General features: G+C 37.4%; 1 protein-coding gene across 2 annotated transcripts in view; it reads right to left on the reverse strand.

The window, feature by feature from the left end:
• Nucleotides 1–24,044, reverse strand: part of THSD7B (thrombospondin type 1 domain containing 7B) — a 1,076,713-nt gene that overhangs the window by 923,015 nt on the left and 129,654 nt on the right. For both annotated transcript variants that reach the window (XM_027561747.1, XM_027561740.1), the window contains exon 2: nucleotides 16,858–17,029. In XM_027561747.1, the coding sequence (XP_027417548.1) occupies nucleotides 16,858–16,996 (139 nt within the window). In that variant the 5' untranslated portion in view covers nucleotides 16,997–17,029. The remainder of the gene's footprint in view (nucleotides 1–16,857; nucleotides 17,030–24,044) is intronic.

Genomic DNA, 24,044 nt, shown 5'->3' on the forward strand with positions numbered 1-24,044 from the left:
GGCAATTCAATGAGGAAAGTATAGTCTTCTCAATAAGCAATGTTGATACACGGGATATCCATATGGCCCCCAAAATAAATTTAAACCCTTACCCACACCATACCAAAAAAAAAAAAAAAGTATTTTAAAACTTATCACAAACCTAAATCCAAGAGTCAAAACTACCTAAATTTCAGAAAACAGAAGAAAACTATCTGACAGCTTGAATAAGGCAAAGATTTCCTAGCTATAGTACAATCTATAAATGAAGGAAAAATTGATAAATTGAACTTCAAAATTCAAAACTTCTGTACTTCAAAGACATCATTAAAAACTGAAAAGGCAAGTCACAGACAGGAAGAAAATATTTGCAAAGCTCATATCCAGTGAAGGTCTTGTATCTTGAACATAAAAAGAACACTTGAAACTGAATAACAAGAAGACAGCTAATAGAATTTAAAAATGCAAAAAGGACTAGAATAGACATTTCAAAAAAAGTATATAAATAGCGAATAAATACATGAAAAGACATCATCATAAGTCATTAGTTAAATGCCAATCAAAACTATGATACTATTTCATACCCACTAAAATAAATTTAATAAAAAATATAGACAATAACAATTGTTAGCAAGAAAGTATGGCAAAATATGAACCCTCATATATTGCTGGTGGTAATGTAAAGGCTCTGGCCACTTTGGAAAACAGCTTTCAATTTCTTAAAAAAATTAAGCATCAACCCAGCAATTCTACTCCCAAGAAAAATGAAAATGTATGATCATACCAAGACTTGTACACATATATTCACAGCAGCATTATCCATTTAAAATAACCAAATGTCCATCAACTTATAAATGGATTTAAAGAAATTGAAGTTATTATACCTCACAGTGTTTTCTTATAAATTAATTTTCACACTTTAAAATAACATTTTACTTAAAAGAATTATTTCTTAAGTGAATGAACCTATCTTTACTTGTGTTGATTGTGATCCTAAAATATATATGAGGACTATTTTCACATTGTAGTCTAAAGATTAAACTTTCTATCTAAATAAATAAATAAATAAAATAACCCAAATGTCCATCAACTTATAAATGGATTTAAAAAAATATCATATGAATATAACAGAATATGATATTATTCAGCAATATTAAGGAATGAAACATTGATAGTCCTATAATATGAAGTTCAGAAACATTGCTGCTGCTGCTGCTGATGCTGCTGCTGCTAAGTCGCTTCAGTCGTGTCCGACTCTGTGCAACCCCATAGACGGCAGCCCATCAGGCTCTCCCGTCCCTGGGATTCTCCAGGCAAGAACACTGGAGTGGGTTGCCATTTCCTTCTCCAATGCATGAAAGTGAAAAGTGAAAGTGAAGTCGCTCAGTCATGTCTGACTCTTTGCAACCCCATGGACTGCAGCCTACCAGGCTCCTCCGTCCATGGGATTTTCCAGGCAAGAGTACTGGAGTGGGGTGCCATTGCCTTCTATATTTTGCTATGTGAAATAAGCCAATCACAAAGGAACACTTCCTGAATGATTTTACATGAAATATCTAGAAAAGGAAAATTCATGGAGACAAAAACTAGGTCAGTTCTTGCCTAAGGCTGGAGAATAGGAATAGGGATTAACTGTAAATAGTTTTGTGGTAGTGACAGTTGCTCAACTTGGTTAATGTAGTAAAAATAATTAAAGCAGAGTAAATGTTGGGCATATAAACTATACTTCAATAAATCTGATAAAAAAGAATCATTCTTTCATGCTAATAATTACTAGTATTGTAACAGCATAGAATGCTGCAGAGAAGCCTCCACTTGGCATAAAACATTTATCTGGATTATCAACCACCAAAATGATAATCAACTAACGTGAAATCTTAAGAATGGAAGCACCATAAGTAGCTCTAAGTTCAAAGTTTCAAACAAGGAAAAACCTTTGCATAATGAAAACCTAACCAAAATTTGAAATCGGCAGTGGGCTAGTATTGGTTCCATCACTTAATATCTATGCTATTCAAACTTGGTTTCTTCCCTACCCTTCCCAGAACATCTCAGGCTATTCAGGACCATGTGAGATAAATAAAAGAGAATGTATTATGCTAATTTTTGAACTTACCATCAAATATAAAGTTGTCAGTTACATCCTTGATCATTCTCATTCCAAATTTGAAGATGAAGAAAGTCAATCATATAGATGCATCTAAGTTCAATCCTATGTTTGGTGAAAAAGGCTACACATTCTTGGCTCTTAGAAAGCTTTGAGACCATATTCTACTCGGTAACCATTTTGAATAACATCTCCAGCTTTTGCTTTGAAAAACAGTCAAAGAATTCTATAAACAAATATCAGGGGATGATATTATTGGAGGTCCAATATTTGAAACAGCTAGTGCATGATGAAGGATAGAAATAGCAATAAGCAACAGAAATAAGCAATAAAATGGAAATTTTTTATATATTTTATTTTTTAACTTTACAATATTGTATTGGTTTTGCCATATATCAACATGAATCCGCCACAGGTATACACGTGTTCCCCATCCTGAACCCTCCTTCGTCCTTCCTCCCCGTCCCATCCCTCTGGGTCGTCCCAGTGCACCAGCCCCAAGCATCCAGTATCGTGCATCGAACCTGGACTGGCGACTCGTTTCATATATGATATTACACATGTTTCAATGCCATTCTCCCAAATCATCCCACCCTCTCCCTCTCCCACAGAGTCCAAAAGACTGTTCTATACATCAGTGTCTCTTTTGCTGCCTTGTATACAGGGTTATTGTTACCATCTTTCTAAATTCCATATATATGTGTTAGTATACTGTATTGGTGTTTTTCTTTCTGGCTTACTTCACTCTGTATAATAGGCTCCAGTTTCATCCACGTCATTAGAACTGAATCAAATGTATTCTTTTTAATGGCTGACTTATTTTAGAACATTAAAACGAAGAAAAAGAATAGCAAACAACATCTTGGGAGAAATTATATTCATTATAGCTGCATTTCTATATATCCAAACTAACTTGAGTTCCACATGTCAGGTGGGAGGAACAGTAAATAATCTCTTAGAGTAGCATCCATTAAAGACAAATAAAAAGGTAGCTTAACTGAGTACTTAATGTGACTTTCATCATGTAATACTTTGAATATAGAAATGTACCCTTGAGTATGTAGTATAGAATATGAACTATGCTTTACATAGAGTCCTTCATTTATTCCCATTTTATTGATGAGAAAGTAAAGGCATAAGTTTGAGGTCACACACCTTCACATAGCACCCAGACAGTTTTGACTTTGGTATGTGTGATCTGAACCACCCCATCACCCTACCTAGTATATGGAGCCAACATCTCTATTGTTTACAGGTTCTCTACAAATACAGCTAAGTAATTAAGCCTCAAAACATTTATCTAAAAATGATTTAGAAGGAAGCATTTGTTTTCAAAAAGTGAGCATACTTAGCAACAAAAATTCTTGAGCAGCTGCATTCAATTAAAAAAATTATTAACCTTGAGGAAAAATCCACACAAAAAAACATATCCATATGTTATTGTTACCAGTTGTTGTGTTGCTTTTGTAGTGAAGTGTATCCATGAATGAAATTTACGTTGGGTGATAAAGTTACTTATTTCCACAACAGCTTATTATTCTCCTCTTTGGGGAGAATCAAGATAAGGGGGTAATAATATCACAGATTCCCTATAGGAACCACAGTTTGTTACCATAGTAATTCCAAAGAAGAAAAGAAACAAAAGGATGAGATGGTTAATTCATATTCATACACTTGCTATGAAAATAAGCTTTAACAGATATGGTATTAAAGAGAGTAGTAAACAAGAATGGTGTTAAACACACACTTTTGAAATTATTTCTCTGATTAAGTCTTAGATATTATCAGTGGCACTAACATCTATCACACAGATGTCACCTGTGGCTGTATTTTGGAGAACTTTGTTCATATATCAAAATAACCTCATGAACTGAGTAAATCCATAATCAAGCCACAAGAAGGTAAGCTTCTTTTTTTTTTTCCCCCTTTTTAATTCCAATCAACACTGCCTGTGCTTCATGGTAAATAAGATCACGAAGAGCTTTACAACATAAGTTTTTCAGCTTGCTTTATGAATTTGTAATACTGCCTTTTGGTCTTTAATTCGTATTTCAATCCCACTTTGATAGCTCAGACTTGTTTTCATCTTTGACTTCTCTATTTCTTTGAATGGAATCCTCTGTTTTTCTAGTTAAAAATAATTCAACCTTATGTTAAATATTTGAATTCTACCATGAAAGGAAAAGTTGAAGGAAGATAATTTTCAGGGGGTCATAAAGAAATCTCCATTGATAATCTGACCTTTAGGGAGAAATTGTTCCCCTATTTATCTCTAATCCAACAGCTCAGTCTGAAACAATCATACAGACCCAGTGAACATTTAAATTAAAACAAATTTTAACCTGGGAAAAGTCTGGTCAGTTTTGTTATAAACAGATTTTGTAGTACGTGCCCAACAGAATAAGGGAGTCAGTCACCACAAAAAATTAACATTTCAACATCCTTCTATTCCATAATAAATATCCTAAAACAGAAGTTTTAGGACAAGTAAGTTAAAGATGTCCAATTAACTTGCAGGACATGACACACACACACATATATATATATACTTTTTTTTCCACTCCTCTCCTGACACTCTCTTGAAATGACAGTAAAGGCATTACAAGATAAAACCCAATAAGGACCAAAAATATAGAGCTAGAGGTGAACAAGTAGCACTGAACTTTGGAACATTCAGAGCAGGTAGAGGAGCAGTAAGTAATTTGAAATGTGAAGGAAACCGGAGATTCTGCCCACAGATGAATACAACAAAAAAAGCTAATTTATACTAGCAGAACTCTGGGCAAGTTGAAACCTAGAGACCCTAGGAAAAAAAGCAATAAGGCTTATGGCTTGAAATGGGGGATAATTTAAAGCCTATAAATGAAATCAATTAGCCCCCACACACACACAATCCTTTCCTCTGCCATCCCTCCCCACCAGTCTTTTGCTCTGTCCATTTCTCAACATCTGTAGGAAAAGAGACAACAGAACTCAGCACTCAATAAGGACATTTTTGAGGCAGGCACACAAAGTGAAAGACAGTGATGAGGTATCATGTTTAAAAGAGAGGAATTAAGTGAAATGCTGAGGACTAAGTGTTGAGCCACTTCTGCTAAGATTCTGCCCTTATTCTTTTATCAGTAGTCTAGTGTAGGCAGGGTTCATTTTAGGAGACACTATGATGGTAAATTTCATGTGTCAACTTGACTGGACCACAGAATGCCCAGACTAAACATTATTTATGTATGTATCTATGAGGGTCCTTTCAGATGAGATTAACACTTATATCAGTAGACAGAGTAAAGCAGATGGCCCTCCTCAGTGTGGGTGGATATCATCCAATCTGTTGGAAGTCTAAATAGGATAAAAATATTAATACAAAGGAAGGAAGAACCTACTCTCTGCCTGTTCGAACTGGAACACTGCTCTCCTCCTTCACTTGGACTAGGACTTATATTATCAGTTCCCCTGATTCTCAGGTATTTGGGCTCAGGCTGGACTAACCAATGGCTTTCCTGTCGGCCTCCAGACTTAGCCTCCATGACTGCATGAGCCAATTCCTTATACTAAATCAATCCCATCCCTCACCTCCCTCCCCCTCCCTCTCTGTCTCCCTCTCTGTCTCTGGAAATCCTGAATGATCCAAACACTGAATAGTCCCTGTTATGAAGACTGTTAATCATGACTGAATCTATTTTCCCTTCTCATCACATGGCTGTCTGACTATAAACTACATTTCATATCTTCCCTTGTGGCTAGCAGCAACCATATGAGCACATTCTCACCAGTGGAATGTGACCAGAAATGATGGATCAAGGAAAATTTAAAACATCTATCTGCAAATTCTTTGCCACTCCTCCAATCAAAAGATGAAATCTAGGTCCTCTGCTTAAAGACACCCTTCGAACCAAAAAAATGCAGCACAAGTGACCATGAGTGACTCTTAGGCTACATTAGAAAAACCCATGCAGCTCCTGCCTGTTTCTCTTTGGAAGCTTCAGCTATCATGTAAGAACTCCCATCACCCTGCAGCCTCCATATAGAGAGAACATGCAGACACAACCACACAAAGAAAGATATGTGAACAGAGAGTCCCCATCATTCCAGCCCCAGCTGTATGAGTCTTCCCAGTCCAGGTACCAGATAAGTGGATAAAGAAGCCTTTCAGATAAGCCACCCTCTGCCCTTATCCAAACACAAGGGAGGAACACCCAGCTGCACCCACCCACCCCCAGATGCAAAAGCCAAATTGAAGACAGTCTTCAATTGCTTGAAACCACTTTTGGAGTGGCTGTTAGAACCGGAACATGTATGGAACTTCTATGTCATTTGTTGCAATGTCTTTTTTTAGATTTTAGCTCTGTGCTCTTTTCATCACCAAAATATGGAAATGTCTGTGATCCAGCTTGAATGGGCAAAGAAGGATAATGTCCTTTGACAGGATAGAAGAAAGCTTTGTGGTTGAACAAACATATGGAGCAGAACCACTGGACAATCTGGTCCATGATGAAACCTTCTAATGAGTGAGATAGGAGCTGCTAATTTTTTTAAGCCATATATTTGGGATCATCGTTGTTACAGCAGCTTAGCCTTCACTTTAAATAACACCCATAATGAGCCCTGAAGAAAAGACCTTCAGGTACTGATGGATATAAACTTTTGAGAAACCCATCTTCCAATAAAAAAGCCAGTTCATGACTTAGAAGAGTCTGACAGTGAAGCCCAAACATCTGAGTCAGGTACACAGAATGTCAATCAGCTTTTAATGTCTCACCCTCAATAATCGAAAACACTAAAGAGACAGCCAATGATCAATAGACATTAAAAGAAACCTGCCCACAGCAGAAGCTATGATCAACCAAATAAATCAATAAAAGAAGAAAATAGATTTAGAGGAAGCATAAATGGTACAGAGCATAAAAAGGAAACAATTAAATTATTATTAACATCCTCTAAATGAAAGCACGCTGCATCTGTGAAGAAGATTCAATTTTACAAAGTATAGAACAGGGACTTTTCTGGTGGTCTGGTGGTTAAGACTCTGCCTTCCAGTGTAGGGGGTATGGGTTCAATCCTTGGTTGGGGAGCTAAGATCCCACATACCCCATTGCCATACAGATCAAAATATAAATAGCAGAAGCAATATTGTAAAAAATTCAATAAAGGCTTTAAAAATGGTCCATATCAAAGAAATCTTTTAAAAAATTTTTTAAAGTATAGAACTCAAAAATTTTTTTTTAAGTTTTCTTTGATATGGACCATTTTTAAAGCCTTTATTGAATTTTTTACAATATTCCTTCTGCTGTTTATATTTTGACACCTGTGGCGGATTCATGTTGATGTATGGCAAAACCAATACAATAGTGTAAAGTAATTCGCCTCCAATTAAAATAAATAAATTTAAATTTAAAAAAAATTAATGAAAATACTACTCTTTAAAAATAAATATATATATACATATAAAAAATAAAGTATAGAACTCATTGAAATAAAAAATATTCAAAGGAAGGTTTGAAAGATGAAACAGAATAAATATTTTACAAATTACAATAAAAATGCAAACAAAATAAAAAAACAGGGGAAAACTGAAGATCAATTAGAGAGGTAAAACACCATTCCAAGGTGTTTCAGAAGGAAGAGAGACAACACAAAATAAATCTCAGAACTGCAGAGCACGAGCATACTGGTAAAATATTCTCCTAATGGCCAATAAAATAAAGGTGAAAGGACTCACTTCAAAATACATAATTAAGAAATTTCAGAATTTTGTGGATAGAAAGAAGATTCAGAAAGAGGGAAAGAACAAACACGTAACATACAGAGATAAGATCAGAATGACATAAACCTTCCTAGCAACAACACCAGAGAAGGCAACAGCACCCCACTCCTGTACTCTTGCCTGGAAGATCCCATGGACAGAGAAGCCTAGTAGGCTACAGTCCATGGGGTGGCTAAGAGTCGGACACGACTGAGCAACTTCACTTTCACTTTTCACTTTCATGCACTGGAGAAGGAAATGGCAACCCACTCCGGTGCTCTTGCCTGGAGAATCCCAGGGACGGGGGAGCCTGGTGGGCTGCCATCTATGGGGTTGCACAGAGTCGGACACGACTGAAGCGACTTAGCAGCAGCAGCAACAACAACCCAGGAGGCTGGAATAGAGTAGAGCAAAACCTTCAAAATTCTGAGGGAAAAGTGCTTTTTAACCCTGAACTCTACACCCAAGCTATCAGTCAAGCAGAGACCCTTTCAGACATGAAAAATTACTTCCAGTGTATCCTATTTTAGCAATTCTAGAAAATAAAGCAACAAAAGCAGAGAGACACAAAACCAGGAAAACAAGGAGTTCAGGATGAGAAACTGCAGCAGTCCACACTGAATAGAGGACACGGGGCTGTGGAAATATCTCCCAAAGAAAAAATATAATAGAGTGTTCGGAATTGTGCTGAAATTTCAAAAAACTAATAATGAGCATGTCAACTGGAGCATCAGAGGAAAGCAGCAGTAAACTTGAAGAAGGCAAAGCAAAGAAAAGATGAGGTAATTTTTTAATTTCTATATAAGACAAAAAGTTGAAAGGAGGATGTAGTATACTGCTTGACTTAGCAGAGTATCTATCTATGTAGAAATAATAATACAGTCACTGTTCATTGATATAAGTATTCTGATATAACTGCTTTCATGGGAGGCAGTAAGTAGGGAAAGATGTAGGTAGATGAGAGAAAAAGTCTCAACTAACATAAGAGAAAATAAATTGCAAATATTCAACATGTAAATTAAGGAACATCAATAATGAGTACATTACTTAGAAATCTGGAGGTAAGCAATAAGTCAAAACTGGCCGCCTCTGAGGAAATTAAATGGAAGACAACATGCAACTGTAATATATCAACATAAGTGAAGTGAAGTCGCTCAGTCGTGTCCAACTCTTTGCGACCCCATGGAATGTAGCCTACCAGGCTCCTTCATCCATGGGATTTTCCAGGCAAGAGTACTGGAATGGGTTGCCATTTCCTTCTCCAGAGGATCTTCCCAACCCAGGGATCGAACCCGGGTCTCCCGCATTGTGGGCAGATGCTTTACTGTCTGAGCCAAATTACAGAAATAAATTTCTTACTCTGTGTACCTATTTTCTTTTTTATGACAGTTGTGTTCAACACCTTTCCTAGAGATGATCAAAAATGGTACTGGAACCAAGGAACAAGAAAATAAGGATGATTAATTTTCATATTTACTGATTTATAAGGTTGACTTTGGTTTTCATCATTTCATATCCTTTCTTCAATATATATTTCAGGTTCTAGAATAACAAGGATCTGATGTTCTATTTCTTCGGTCTCTACTCCTTACTTCTCAACTTCCATAAATACACACTCACAGTGGCCCTCATTTCACAAGTACTTAATGTGCTAGGGATATTCTGTGTAACAGTTATCCATGTTCTAGGTACTGAGAAAGTATCAGTGAATAAAATCGATAGCATCTCTTTCCTCAGGGAGCCTCCATTTAGTACTATTTAGAAAAAATCAGAGTAGTTTAGTTCAAGTTATTTAGGTAATATAGACTTTTTCTGGCTTACTGAGAGAATTATAAAATTAGGGCTTGTGGTCCCCAAGGAAAAATGATTAGACATGAATCCCAGGCCATGTAAGTCTACGTTTTTTTGATATCACAGAAATAACACCACTGAGAATTTATTACACACATGGCTAAGACAAATTAATATCAATAGATGTAACCAAACGATTCCAATTTAATCAAATTCTCAGAAGAAATATTTCACAAAATTCTAGCACATATTAAAAAAAATCAGGTTTCTCCTAAGAAAGTTGTACTGCCTCTAAGATTCCTAAACTTAAATATATGCAAATATATAAAACACCATTTTTCCTTAAAGTCCTTTCAACATTGAAAACATTATTATGCAATCTATAATTAAATATTAATCTAAGATCCTTTTTTCTTACCCAACATCATTTTCATAATCCTTTTTTCTTCCAAAAAGATTGATTAATTTTGACTTATTTACTTAGTTCCTAGAACACAGGTCATTTTTTTCACCCTTTTCATTCACTGGGAAGGAATTACTGAAATTAAACTTTCCAAGAGTCTCATATAGAAAGTTTTAGAGCTAAAAAGTCAGACAAATTACTTGTGATCATTTCCTAATAAAGTACATATAGCTGTCAGATTGATCTCACCTCTTTTTCTAGTCTAAAGGAAAAAACTATACAAAATTGTATAACATAAAAGCAAGAATAAATATTTCAAATATCAAATAATATATAGCAATGATAAAAATAACAGCTAACATTTATGAGGTTATTGAAATATCAATAACCTCAGATATGCAGATGACACCACCCTTATGGCAGAAAGTGAAGAGGAACTAAAAAGCCTCTTGATGAAAGTGAAAGTGAAGAGTGAAAAAGTTGGCTTAAAGCTCAACATTCAGAAAATGAAGATCATGGCATCTGGTCCCATCACTTCATGGGAAATAGATGGGGAAACAGTGGAAACAGTGTCAGACTTTTTTTGGGGGGGCTCCAAAATCACTGCAGGTGGTGACTGCAGCCATGAAATTAAAAGACGCTTACTCCTTGGAAGGAAAGTTATGACCAACCTAGATAGCATAGACATTATGCTATGACAGTAAAGCAGAGACATTACTTTGCCAACAAAGGTTCGTCTAGTCAAGGCTATGGTTTTTCCTGTGGTCATGTATGGATGTGAGAGTTGGACTGTGAAGAAGGCTGAGCGCCGAAGAATTGATGCTTTTGAACTGTGGTGTTGGAGAAGACTCTTGAGAGTCCCTTGGACTGCAAGGAGATCCAACCAGTCCACTCTGAAGGAGATCAGCCCTGGGATTTCTTTGGAAGGAATGATGCTGAAGCTCAAACTCCAGTACTTTGGCCACCTCATGCGAAGAGTTGACTCATTGGAAAAGATCCTGATGTTGGGAGGGATTGGGGGCAGGAGGAGAAGGGGACGCCAGAGGATGAGATGGCTGGATGGCATCACTGACTCGATGGACGTGAGTCTGAGTGAACTCCGGGAGTTGGTGATGAACAGGGAGGCCTGGCGTGCTGTGATTCATGGGGTCGCAAAGAGTTGGACACAACTGAGCGACTTAACTGAACTGAACTGAACATTTATGAGTAGCTACTATACACTAGGTTTTTCAATATATTTGTTTTACTGTAATTTTCAAAACAGTTCTCTGAAGTATGTACTGCCCTCATTTTGATAGATAAATAGGGCTCAGAGAGATTAAAGAACTTTCTCCTCTCTAGACCCTTGGGACTTGAATGTGAATCTGCCTGTGTACAAAGTATACAAAGTACACTCTGCCTAGTACACTGAGTGATCTCTGAAGATGACTTAGGATCATTAGAACAACCTCTCACAAAGAAACAAATACATAATTTTTTTTCCTGTCATACCTCATTATTCATAACAAATAGTTTTCGAGTCTTTTTATAAATACTTGTAAAATGTAATTTGGAATAGTGAAAATGTTCTGGAACTAGATAGCAGCAATGTTTCCAACACACCATGAATATACTAAATATCACTGAATTGTACACTTTAAAACGGTTAAAATGGTAAAGTTTATGTTATGTGTATTTTACCACCGTAATTTTTTTTTAAAGGCATTTGGCCCCAAGGAAGTACATTAGAAACTTACCCTTTACCTACACAGGATTACAGATTTCAAGGCTGCCTCTACATTTCTAACACTGTACATTTAAATTTGACCTCGCTGATATGGACTTCCAAACATCTGGTTCTAGGAGCGACCTGCCTCCTGAATTCAGACCCAACTTCCTGATCAGCATATCCATGTGAATTTCCAACAGGCTTATAAATCGAACCTGTCCTATGCCAAGTTCCTCATATTCCCCTACGCAGGCTCCTTCCCAGTCAGCCCAGGTTAAATAATGGCAATTCCACTCTCCGAGCTGCTCAGAGCAAACCTTCAGGCCACTGCCCTTGTATCTCTTTCCCTCCTCCTCCCTACATCAGTAAATCATGATGGTTTTACCTGAAAACACTGTTTCTCAACCTGGGCACTGTTGGCAAGTGGGGAAGGGATAAGTCTTTGTTGTGGGGGTCTGTCCTGTGCATTTTAGAATGTTTAGCAACATCCCCGGCTTCTACTTTGCTGTTGGTAGCACACCCCAGTTGTGACAACCAGTTGTGACAATCCTAAATGTCCTCTGCTGGGCAAAATTTTCCCTGATTGAAAACCAGACCTTATATATAGCAAAACTCAACCCGTTCTTACCACCTTCACTGACATGACCTTGGTTCAAGCTATTATCATCAACTGACCTTATTTCTACAGTAGCTTCCTAACTAGTCTCCTTGTTTCCAGTTCCTCGACTGATCACCCAAGATAATCCTATTAAAGTATTATAAAGAAAAAGAAAAAAAAAAGATCATGTCACCACTCTCTAAAACCTCTCCATGCCTTTCTATCTCACCCAAGAGCAAAAGCCAAAATTGTATCCTGATCTATGAAGACATACCTGATTTGGGTGCCCTTTCCCCTCTGACCTGACCTCCCATCACTGCCCACCATGTTTGCTCTGCTCCAGAATGTTGGACTCTTCTCTGGTCCTCAAACAAGCCACACCTACATCTGTCTCAGGACCTTTTGACCTTGTTGTTCTCTTCCTGTGGGATATTCATCCTGATTTTCCCATGCCTGGCTCCCTTACTTCCTTCAGGTCTTTACTCAAATTCCCTTCCTCAGTGGGGGAGCCCCTAGCCCCCCCATTTCAAATGTCACTCTCTTGCCTATCACTTATGTGTGGACTCTAAAAATGGATATAAATGAACTTATTTACCAAACAGAAACAAACTTACCCACATAGAAAACAAACTTATGGCTACCAAAAGGGAAAGGTGGGAAGGAGGGATAAATCAAAAATTTGGGAGTAAGAGATACACACCACTATACATAAAACAGATAAACAGTAAGAACCCTCTGTATAGCACAGGGACTACTACTCAATATTTTGTAATACTTATATGGGAAAAGAATATGAAAAAGAATATACATATAACTGAATCACTTTGCTGAACACCTGAAACTTAACACAACATTGCAAATCAAATATATTCTAATAAAAAATAAATTTTAAAAACTACAAAAAAATAGTCATCTCTCATCTATCATTGCATATCCCTCCTCCTTTCCTTACCTTTTCTTCTAAGCCCTCATCACCAACCAATACACTCCGTTTAACTTCTGGACTGTGTTTATTAATCTGTTCATGAAGATCAAGGATTTGTCTCTTTTATTCTCAACTTTTTTCTAAGAACACCTGGCACATAGCAAGGTCTCATCAAGGATCAGAAGAATGAAGCAACCTCTCAGAACTAGTACTGAGGAATTTTTAAAGAGATCACTAGTTATCATAGCTTCAGAGACCATAATGTGCTCATCTCCAGGAAGCAAGCAGACAGCAATAGTATATGTTTACTTAAGACAACAAACAGCATCACTCCTTATCTGGTATTTTTGCTGACATGATCCTTCTTTCTTGGCTGACAGAAGCCAAACACTAAATATAGATCAATGGATCTCATCACAATGATGACAGGCATTCAATAGCCTTGCTGGATCAATGACCCCACAGCCTGTACCTCACCAGACTCTCCCTTAGTAGAGAAAACATAGCAACATAATTCATCACTCACTTATTTTTCATCAATCCATTGTTTTTCCACAGCCAAGACACACTTAGAAATGCCTCTGATTTGGCTGAGGTTGACTAACACCTAATCTATGTATGCCGGAAAAACAATAGATAAAGCAAAGAGCTTAAATGACTGGCACTACAATCTAAATAGGGAGGATGGTTTCTAGGTTTCTAAAATAAGGTATATTTATCTGGGTCTCCATGGAAATCTGTTCAAATTCCAGATTATACTGGACCTGAGTTGTTGGGTTTGATAATATACTCCAAAAATGCAGCTAATTTCAACTGCAATTGAGTTTTTAATTCAAATAAAATATAATAAACCACACATAAGTAGGTATAGATGCTAAGCGGGCTAACTTGTTTCAGTCATGTCTGACTCTTTGCAACGCTATGGACCGTAGCCTTCCAGGCTCCTCTGTCCACAGAATTCTCCAGGCAAGAATATTGGAGTGGGTAGCCACGCCCTCCTCCAGGGGATCCTCCTGACCCAGGGATTGAATCAATGTCTCTGGCACCTCCTACATTGGTAGGCAGGTTCTTTACCACTAGCAGAACCTGGGAAAGCCCTGAGGTTGTCTTTCTAGGTGATGACCCAGAATTGCTCTAGGGCATGTGACTTCTCAAACTGATTTATCTCTTACCTTTAAAAGAATAGTGCATTCATGTCAGTACTATTCATAATAACAAAAAGCTAAAAGCTAGTGAAATGGCCATGCAATAGAGGAAGAATAGATAAGCAAATGAAGCACTGATTAAATAAATTCATAAAACTGCAAAAGAAAACTATACAACCAATAAAAGATGAAATTGACCCATGTGCACTAGTCTGTAATATTCACCAAGTCATTACATGCTGAAAGCAACATGCAGAGTAAGACACCACCAAGTATGATTCTGATTGTATGAAGTACTGTGTGTCTGTATGTACATGTTGTTGCTGTTGTTTAATCACTAAATTGTGTCCGACTCTTTTGCAACGCTATGGTCTGTAGCCTGCCAGGCTCCACTGACCATGGAATTTCCCAGGCTCTAAGAATACTGGAGTGGGTTGCCATTTCCTTCTCAAGGGATCTTCCTGACCCAGGATTGAACCAGCATATCCTGCATTGACAGGAGAATTCTTTACCACTGAGCCAACAGAAAAGCTCATATGTACACATAGGTATGTACAAATCAGAAATTTTCAGATCCACATTCTCTACCATTTCACACTCAGCTTCCCATCCAAAAGGCAGAACCATAACTAGTAATAATAATAAAACATATGTGTGTGTAATTTGGGATTTATATATACAACTATGCATAGAGAGGTACTTCCTTACATGTGCAAGGGATGTTTCTGAAGGATATATAAGAAATTGGAATACACAGCCTAGACTTTGGGTTTTAATTTTATATTTCTGAGATCTTTTTTACTTTTAAAATGACTGATCACATACAAGGAATAAATTAATAATTTATGAATGAAACCATACAGGAAAACATACATTATTACCTTTTTGATGGCACATAAATGAGAGAAAGAAGTAACGAATACCAGGGAAAATGAGAGTGATGACATGGATATTCATTTTGAACAGTGCAAAGCATCCGATGGGAAGGATTCTCACTTCTAAAACTTCAGTGTGACAGTCGCCACAGTGCCCCTCACGGTAGAGTGGGTCTGTGCCACCTTGCTCCATTGACCTACTTTTAGAAAAGCACACCTATTTTTAAAGTTTGCTTCAAAATAAACCCATTTTCTTAATACATGCCATTCACATTTCAGATTCTCTACTCTCCATCTTAATTGCACTTTTTTGAGAACTTTAGACCAGAGTACAGCCATACAAATGTGTTTATCTGGATTTGATCAAATGTGAAGTCTTTTCTGACTAAGTCTTTTCTGACTAAAATAAAATAACCCCTTTGCAAAAATGCAATCTTGACTTTTACAACTATTTCCAAAGCTTTCTAAAACTACTGTGAGGTAAAAAATGAAAATCACTAATGTGGTATTAGAGTCCACAATTAAATTAATTTATAAGGGCTTTAATGCAATTAAATTTCCTCCAGACTGTATCTCTAATGGTGCTGGGGTTTTACTTAATTTACTTTAAAGCATAATTCACTTTCGTTTTTGCAAAGCCATTTAAATATTACAAATATCACTTTTATACATATTTCCATGGTGACATAATATGTTTTCAGTCTATTTAATTTACAGATGATGAGCCTAAAATGAAAATTCTCCAAGGACCATAGATCTTTTATGACATCACAGTTTCCAATTCTAAGATATTAGGTGTATAAGTTATCTGTATTTGCTAGAATGGACTCTTGAAACAGTAATAGTATTTTAAATGATCTGATTGTGAAACTTGGAGAAAAATAAAATCTACAACAAAGAAAAAACATCAGTGATATAAAGAGCCAAGATGTTTGGGTTTATGATTTAAGTTGATAAAGTATTAGCCTTTAAAATTAAACAGTGCTCTTCCACAGTCACATTAAGGAAATATTTAGAAAAGAAAATAATTTATATGCAAGTCTCCAAACCTCAACTTATTCATATACTCATGTACAAGGTAGCTAAGGATCTCCAGACACACTAAGGCCACTGTATAATCACAGCTAATGGGCAAAGCTGTTCAGATAATTTTCCATGCTTCAAAACTTAAATATTCAGAAGGTATGCTAGAAAATATACAATAATAAATACCTAGCTAGTTTCTACCATAAAAGAAAGAGACACAAATTAATATTTCAAATCATTTTGAGGATATCAACTAAATTCAGATGCCATTTTCACTACAAATGTGTTGCACAGTGGTGATATATTGACAAAGGAGAAGCAGACGTAACTATGGAGATCATAACTTTAATTGACAACAACATGAAAATTCAGAAGGATAACAAGCATCACGGTTGGAAGTGACAATACAGGAATAAGAATCAAATGTATTATAAAGAAGAACCTATTTTTTCTCCTCTCTGGAGATTTCCCACTCCTCCATGAGTAAAAAGGACAAGAATGGACAGAATATTCTTCTCGTTAATGAAAATGGGACAAAGGAACATCCAGGACATGCCTACCTGGTTTCCAGATGAACTGATTATCCTTTTTGCCTTCCAAATGAGCTGCATGGGACAGCAAGAGAGAAAGTAACAGAAATAGCTTCCTCATGCTCCTCCATACCCAGCCAGTGACAGCCAGATTATACTTCGGAAACATTCTTCAGAATTCAACCTCTTGACTTTCCTATTCCTAAAAGAAAAAAAAAGAACATCATGTAAGTTTCTTCTGTAAAGAAATTACAAAAACTCACTTCAGCCGCTAGAACTTTTAGCAAAATGGCATTATAAATGTTCAAGATCATAAAGAGAGTACATGGAATATTGTTAATAATATTTTAAGGTCAGATGTGAATTATTCCATGTTTTCAATCCTTACCCATGGGAGGCGGGTTCTTTACCACTAGTGCCACCTGGGAAGCCCTTACCCATGGCAGGTGCTATCAATTCTAAGGGCTCTGTGAGTGCACTGTCCACAGTCCCCCATACAGTTTATCCTTGTTTTTAAGAGCAGGGTTGGCAGATACCTAGTATACTCCCTCCTTCTATTCAGTCAAACTCCTTGAGGATCCCATGATTTGGGGAGAAAGATCAGCATATACAGCAAAGTTCAAAATAGGACAATGAATGCTCTAACAGTGGTATTAAGAAAGTGAGAGGGAACGATTTAGAAGAAGGCAATTAGTTCCTCTGTGATGAGAAAACAAAAACAACAAAAAAAAGGGAACTCTCACACAAGGTAACATTTGAGATAAGCCAGAGGAAAAGGGCTTGAACGTGTCAGGAAGGCATTTCAGGCTGGCTGAGAGAACTAGGTGCTGAGATGCATTTTGTATTTGGGACCAGGGAGTGGGCCAGTGGCTACAATGAAGGACACAAAGGGGAGGGTGGAATGGACAGAGATGAGATTTAGCATATAGGTTGGGAGCAAATTATAAAAAGCCTTGAATGTCATGTGAGGGTTTTGGGGTCCATTCTGTAAATATCAGTAAGAATCACAAGGGAGCAAATGAATTGTACATAACTGACATCAGTGAACAAAATGGATCACAAAGAAATTGAGGCCGGTTTAGAAACTAGGTAAATATTCCAGACAAGTACTGGTAAATGAAAGGATCAGAAGAAATTTCAAAATTTAGTTTACAGGCTAGATGTGATGGATTTGGTTACCAATTGGATGAGATGTATGAGAGAGATAAGATAGAAAGACAGATTCCAGAGCTGATGGGACCCCTCGACCAAAAAGGAGAAACAGGAAGAGGAGCAGATTTTCAAAAGAAGATTAAGACAATTTCCTTAAGAGAATATCAAATCTGATGTGCCTGCAGGACACAATCCTGCAGGTAGTTTCCCAAAAGACATAAGAAGATTCTACACCGAGTTAAAGAGATCTAGGGTGAACACGAAAGTTACTCATTTAGTTGTGTCTGACACTTTGTGATCCCTTGATCGCCAGGCTCCTCTGTCCATGTGATTTCTCAGGCAAGAATACTGGAGTGGGTTGCTATTTCCATCTCCAGGGGATCTTCCTGACCTGCCCCAAAACATAATGTTAGAAAAATATATTGATAGGTAAAAGGCGAAAAAAGGATATGTTAGAAAAATATTACATATGTTAGAAAAATACACTGATAGATAAAAGGTGATAAAAGGATAAAACAGTAAGAGTGTCAAGGATAGAAGTTATTGTCCATAAACATTTACCAAAGAATTGCGGAAAGTGGGGAGCAAGTCTGACTGTGAATTTCCTAGTTAAAAAAAAAAAGACAAAAAGAAGTGGCTACTACAGCCCTCATATACAGAGGAGTAAAGTATATGTTCTTTTCATATTGTTTTAGGAGAAGCCATCACCCTGCTCCCAAGCAGTGGTGGAATCAACCCCGAGAGTTCTCATCAACACAGATGCCGTGCTGAGTCATGCACTCAACGCATCCCTTCATCAATAAAACAGACAACAGCAATCTGCAGTCAGTGGGGTCTCCGGCTCTTGTAGAACACTCCAAGGGTACAGGGACAAAGTACAAGTCAGTGAAAATGATGCTGCAAGGAGTCAAGCAATGAAGTTCAAGTACACGGCTCTCTGATGACTTGACTTGGTCCAGGGATGAAGAGAATACTTGGATAAGCAACCAAAAGCTTCTCTTCTGTTTCTGCATTGCGTACCAATATCGAAAGAGTGGAGTGCTGCCGCTAAAACGAAACAGAGCTCCCCTGCTTGACTGTTCCCAGGAGTGGCCTATTAGACTATCCCATGGAACCTGTGAGGCACTACTGGACACACTTCATAAACCTCTGGATGAGACCCATGCTGTACCCTTACATGAGACACTTCTGTGCACATATACATACATATACTTTAGACGATGGGTATTTCAGGTTGCTAATGGCAAAACCACGTGCTTAACAAGCAACACAACAAGGAAAGGTTTGCGAATTTCACTATGATATTTTAAAGTCTGCACACATACACACGCATGCAAGTAGTCAATTCATTCTTCATAATACAGATTTGCTACAAAAACTTTGGTGTGCACATTTTGTAGAAGGTACCATTACCATTAATTCCATGAAGGCAGCTGAAAAATACCTAAATACTGCCCCCATTATACAACATGGGTAGACATGTTGAGACATGTAGAGAAAGACAAATGTCATATGATGTCTCTTACATGTGGAATCTAAAAAGGAATAGTACAAATGAACTTACATACAAAACAGAAGTAGAGTCACAGAGAGGGAAAACAAACTTGATCATTAAAAAAGAGAAGGGGGAGGTATAAATTAGGAGTTTGGGATTAAAATATACAGACTGCTATACAGAAAAGAGGTAACTAACAAGGACCTACTGTATAACATGGGGGCTATATTCAATATCTCTTAATAATCTATAGTGAAAAAGAATCCAAAAAAGAATGCATATATAATGTTTAACTGAATCACTTTACTGTACACCTGAAAATAATACAAAATTGTAAATTAACTATATTTCAATGAAAAAAAATTTTAAAGACAAGATAACTTCCTAGTGAATCCTACAAATCAAATTAGCTTAAAAATAAATACCCCTGGGAAAGCAAATGAATTGGCTTTCTGTATAATGATGGGTTTAAGTCATTGTAATGTCAGAGAACTTTTGATAAAAAGGATGATTCGTGTTTTAGGGCAGTTGATCTTACGCTATTATTATTACTATTAATACACTAATTAACCAGCAGGACCAGCTCTCTACTGAGACCACTTCTTTTGTGATAGGAAATCACCAGGGTATAGGTGATGACTTTGTTCATTCTCATTGTTGGAGACAGACTTTCAGCATATCTAAGAGCATGTTCGTGTCATTACAAGGTAAGCCAAAGAGATGGAGGGCTGAAAGCATGTTTGTTCAACTCTAAATGGCCATAAGTGAGAAGCCAAAAAAAGATTTAAAAGGATTTGGAGTTCCAGTGAGACTGCATGTAAGCGTAAGCTGGATTGATTAGACAATAATTTATGTATAAATAAATGTATATATAAATATCTTGAATTTTGCATCAATCTTTGGTTTTTTTTATTGCAAGACCTGAACAGAGTTGCTGTGAGATTACAAGAAGTAGGCTTCCTCACTGGCACAGAGCTCCGTACTAACTCTGCAAAGGGACCCACTGGCTTTAAGGGTCCTTTTGTGTTCACCTAAGCCAGTGGTAGATCACTGAAGAAAGTGGCTTACAGACTCCTGTCCTCATCATTATCTCCTGGCTATCACTGATTAATAAGGATAATGACAGTAAAGACATAGAGAACAGACTTGTGGTTGCCAAGGGGGAGGGAGCCTGGGACTTTGGGACTAGCAGGTGCAAAGGATGGATGATGGATAAACAACAAGGTCCTACTGTATAGCATAGGAAACTATATTCAATATCCTATGATAAACCATATAAAGAAATATATATATATATATGTCTATGTGTGTATCTGATTCACTTTGCTGTACAGCATAAATTAACACAATATTGTAAATCAACTATACTTCAATAAAATTAATTTTTTAAAAAAAGGATAGTGACAGTAGCAACCTACAACTAATCTTGATTTAAAAAAAAAAAAAAATGAAATGGAAATCTTAGAGAATGCACCAAAGCATCTCAGTTCAGGAGGCCACAGCAATTTTACTCCTAAAAACACCCACACATTTTTAGCATCTGTACTAGCTAAAACCCTATACCTCGTTACCTCTCTTTTCCCAAGAAACGTGGGAACAGAGGATGGGAAATTAGGCTTGAAGAAGTTTCCACCATTTGCCATGCTTTATATCCACTCGTAAATGGAGAATCTCTGCTGAGTTGATGGAGCGTGCAGGATGGAGCTTGAACACAGGTTTGTCTTACTCCACTAAACTATGCTGTCTCTATTCTCTCTAAAGACCTGAAACTCACTGAGTTATCCCTGGGAAGTCACTAGGAGTCATACTTGTATCCATGACTTTAAAAGCCACACAAGAGTTCATAAGAAACACAATGAGAGGAAACAAGAAACAATTAAAGCTGCCACTTCTCTGTTTGTAAAACACAACTGGAAAAATGCTGTAACTACCATGAAAAAATATATTATTCAGGAAGCATGTGCTACTCACAACGGCATGAATAATTTATATCAGGAAGGTCGTTGAGTCTCCAAATCAACTTATTTACTATATATCTTAGCATCCAAAATGTATTTGCAAGGTTAGCTCTAAACTGATGAATACTAAGAGAAATAAAAAAATAGTTTCTCCTTTTAGCCTCAGTTTTCTAATCATTTAAAGGCCATTCAAACTATGAAAAATGTGCTTTACACTTCATATGCATTTCATTTTCCTTTAAATGTATTCTTATCGTTGAAGTCCTTGAATATTTAAAAAGGTAAAAAACTTTAAAATAAAATAAAAACTGTTGCAATTTGCTTACAGCCCGAAGGAACAGCAATGAGAACAGCAAACTTGACTGTGCACACCCCCATAGCGCCATCTCATGGCAACTCTGCAGAGACCATGGCTCAGTAAAGATGCCTGAGTAGCAGCGGCTAGAGGGGAGGGTGCCCACAGTTCAGATCATCTCTGTTGACCAGGATGGGAACTCCAACCAGTTGCCAAGGGCAAGGGATTGTTAACTAAACACTGGTAAAGAAGCCAGAGAAGCATTTCCTTTTTCTCAGCCTTTTGCCTAATTTCTGATTGCAGTATTGTGCGCTGCATTCCATCCCACATAATCTGTCAATATACAAAATATTGTCCTAAGCACTTCACTGAACTCTCACTATAGCCTTATGAAATAGATATTCTTGTTAGCCCTCGTTTTAGAGATAAGGAAACTGAGGCACGGAGAGGTAAGTGACAAGCCCCAGGTCACAAAGGTAGTAAGTTGTTGCGATGAAACTCAGTGACCCTCCTCTGAAACTAGCACTGTGACCCAATGCCAACATAAGTCATTTTTCATAGCCTTAAAAATGTAGCTCCGTTCTAACCCTGCGTAGGATCTCTCAGCAGCTTGTACAAGGCAATTTACATATCATTTCACTTCATCCTCACATTATACTATGAGCAACTATTCCTATTTTTCAGATGTAAAAGAGACTGATCATTGAGGAGGTTAAATAATTATCCTAAGGTCACCTCAGCTAGAAAACATCACAGCTGAATTACAAAATGGCCCTGACCCCACAGCCCATATCTGTTTATAGCATCACACATGGTGACTCTGGCGGGTCACCAGCCTGGGAGCCTCAGGGTCCCACCTATGAATTGATGAAGGCCATCATCCCACAGTCCTGGGGGGTAAGGATGAAATCAAATAATGGAGGGAACATTCCCAGATGAGCACCAGCCAGGTACTTGCCAAAAAGTGAGCACTCCCTAAAAGGGTATCATTGTTCTTATTATCATGAGTGCCTGCATACTCAGTCACTCAGTCATGTCTGCCTTTTTGCAACACTTTGGACTGTAGCCCACCAGATTCCTCTGTCCATGAGATTTTTTAAGCAAGCATACTGGAGTGGGTTGCCATTTCCTCCTCCAGGGTATCTTCCCTACCCAGGGATTGAACTCAAGTCTCCTGCGTCTCCTGCACTGCAGGCAGGTTCTTTACCTGCTGAGCCATCGGGGAGGCTCCCTATTACCATGATTCTCTCAAAATTCAGAAGAGCCTTGATTCTGTGGGACTTCCCTGGTGACCCAGTGACTGGGACTCCCAATGCAAGGGACCAGAGTTCAATCCCTGATCAGGGAACTAGATCCCACACGCCTCAACTAAAGATGCCAAATCCTGCAACAAAGATTGAAGATCCCACATGCTGCAACTAAGACACAGCACAGCCAAATAAATAAACTAATAAATATTACATAAAAGAAAAAATAAAACTCTGAGTCAAGAAACGTTTCAGGGAGGGTTTGAATGTTATCCTGCCCTGCGGCAAAGGACTGGGGGATAATATTTTCAACCTCCCCATCTCTGACTGTGTGCCTTATTTCTGAAGAGCTAAAAGCACTCTGTACCAAGAGCCCCACTAAAGATTCACACTGACACTGTGAAGGAGAAAACAGGTATTATCATCTCTATTTTATGAGAAGGTAACCTCTAGCCTCACAATCACAAGATGTTTAGTAACTTCCTTAAGTCTTTTAACCACCAGCCTCTTCCTCCATGAACCTCACTGCAGAATCCTAAATTATATCAAATACAAGCATGGGGGACCTGTAAGCATATGACAAAAAATATCCAATCATGTGGTTTTTGGTTTACAGTATGACTCAAAGCCACAGGTTTGCATCACATAATAAATTCTGAAAATTTTTCACAAAATACACACAAATGCTTTACATATCTGCAAACAAACTTTTGCCACAGGACATACTACTGATAGAAATCAATTTGCCCAAACCAACTTGGTAGCTGTGGCAGACAGTACTATTTTTACCCTGTCTTCCAGAATTACAACTTTTAAAGAATGTCCACCAGCCCTGTTTGAAAACAAATCACATTTGCAGATTTCCTTGTAGCAAAGATGGCCACATGACAGTTCTGGCCAATGATCTACAAGTGTCAAGGAGATTTTTCTTTAAAAAGGCAATTTTTCTTAAAAAAAAAAAAAAAAAAATATATATATATATATCCCCCAAAAAATGTGGGAAAAAAATGCGGTTCTTTGCCGTTGGCCCCTTTTCCTATGACCCCTGCCTGGAACACAGACAGTAACGT

The sequence above is a fragment of the Bos indicus x Bos taurus genome, chromosome 2, assembly GCF_003369695.1.
Source record: "Bos indicus x Bos taurus breed Angus x Brahman F1 hybrid chromosome 2, Bos_hybrid_MaternalHap_v2.0, whole genome shotgun sequence".
NCBI classification, from domain to species: Eukaryota; Metazoa; Chordata; class Mammalia; order Artiodactyla; family Bovidae; genus Bos; species Bos indicus x Bos taurus.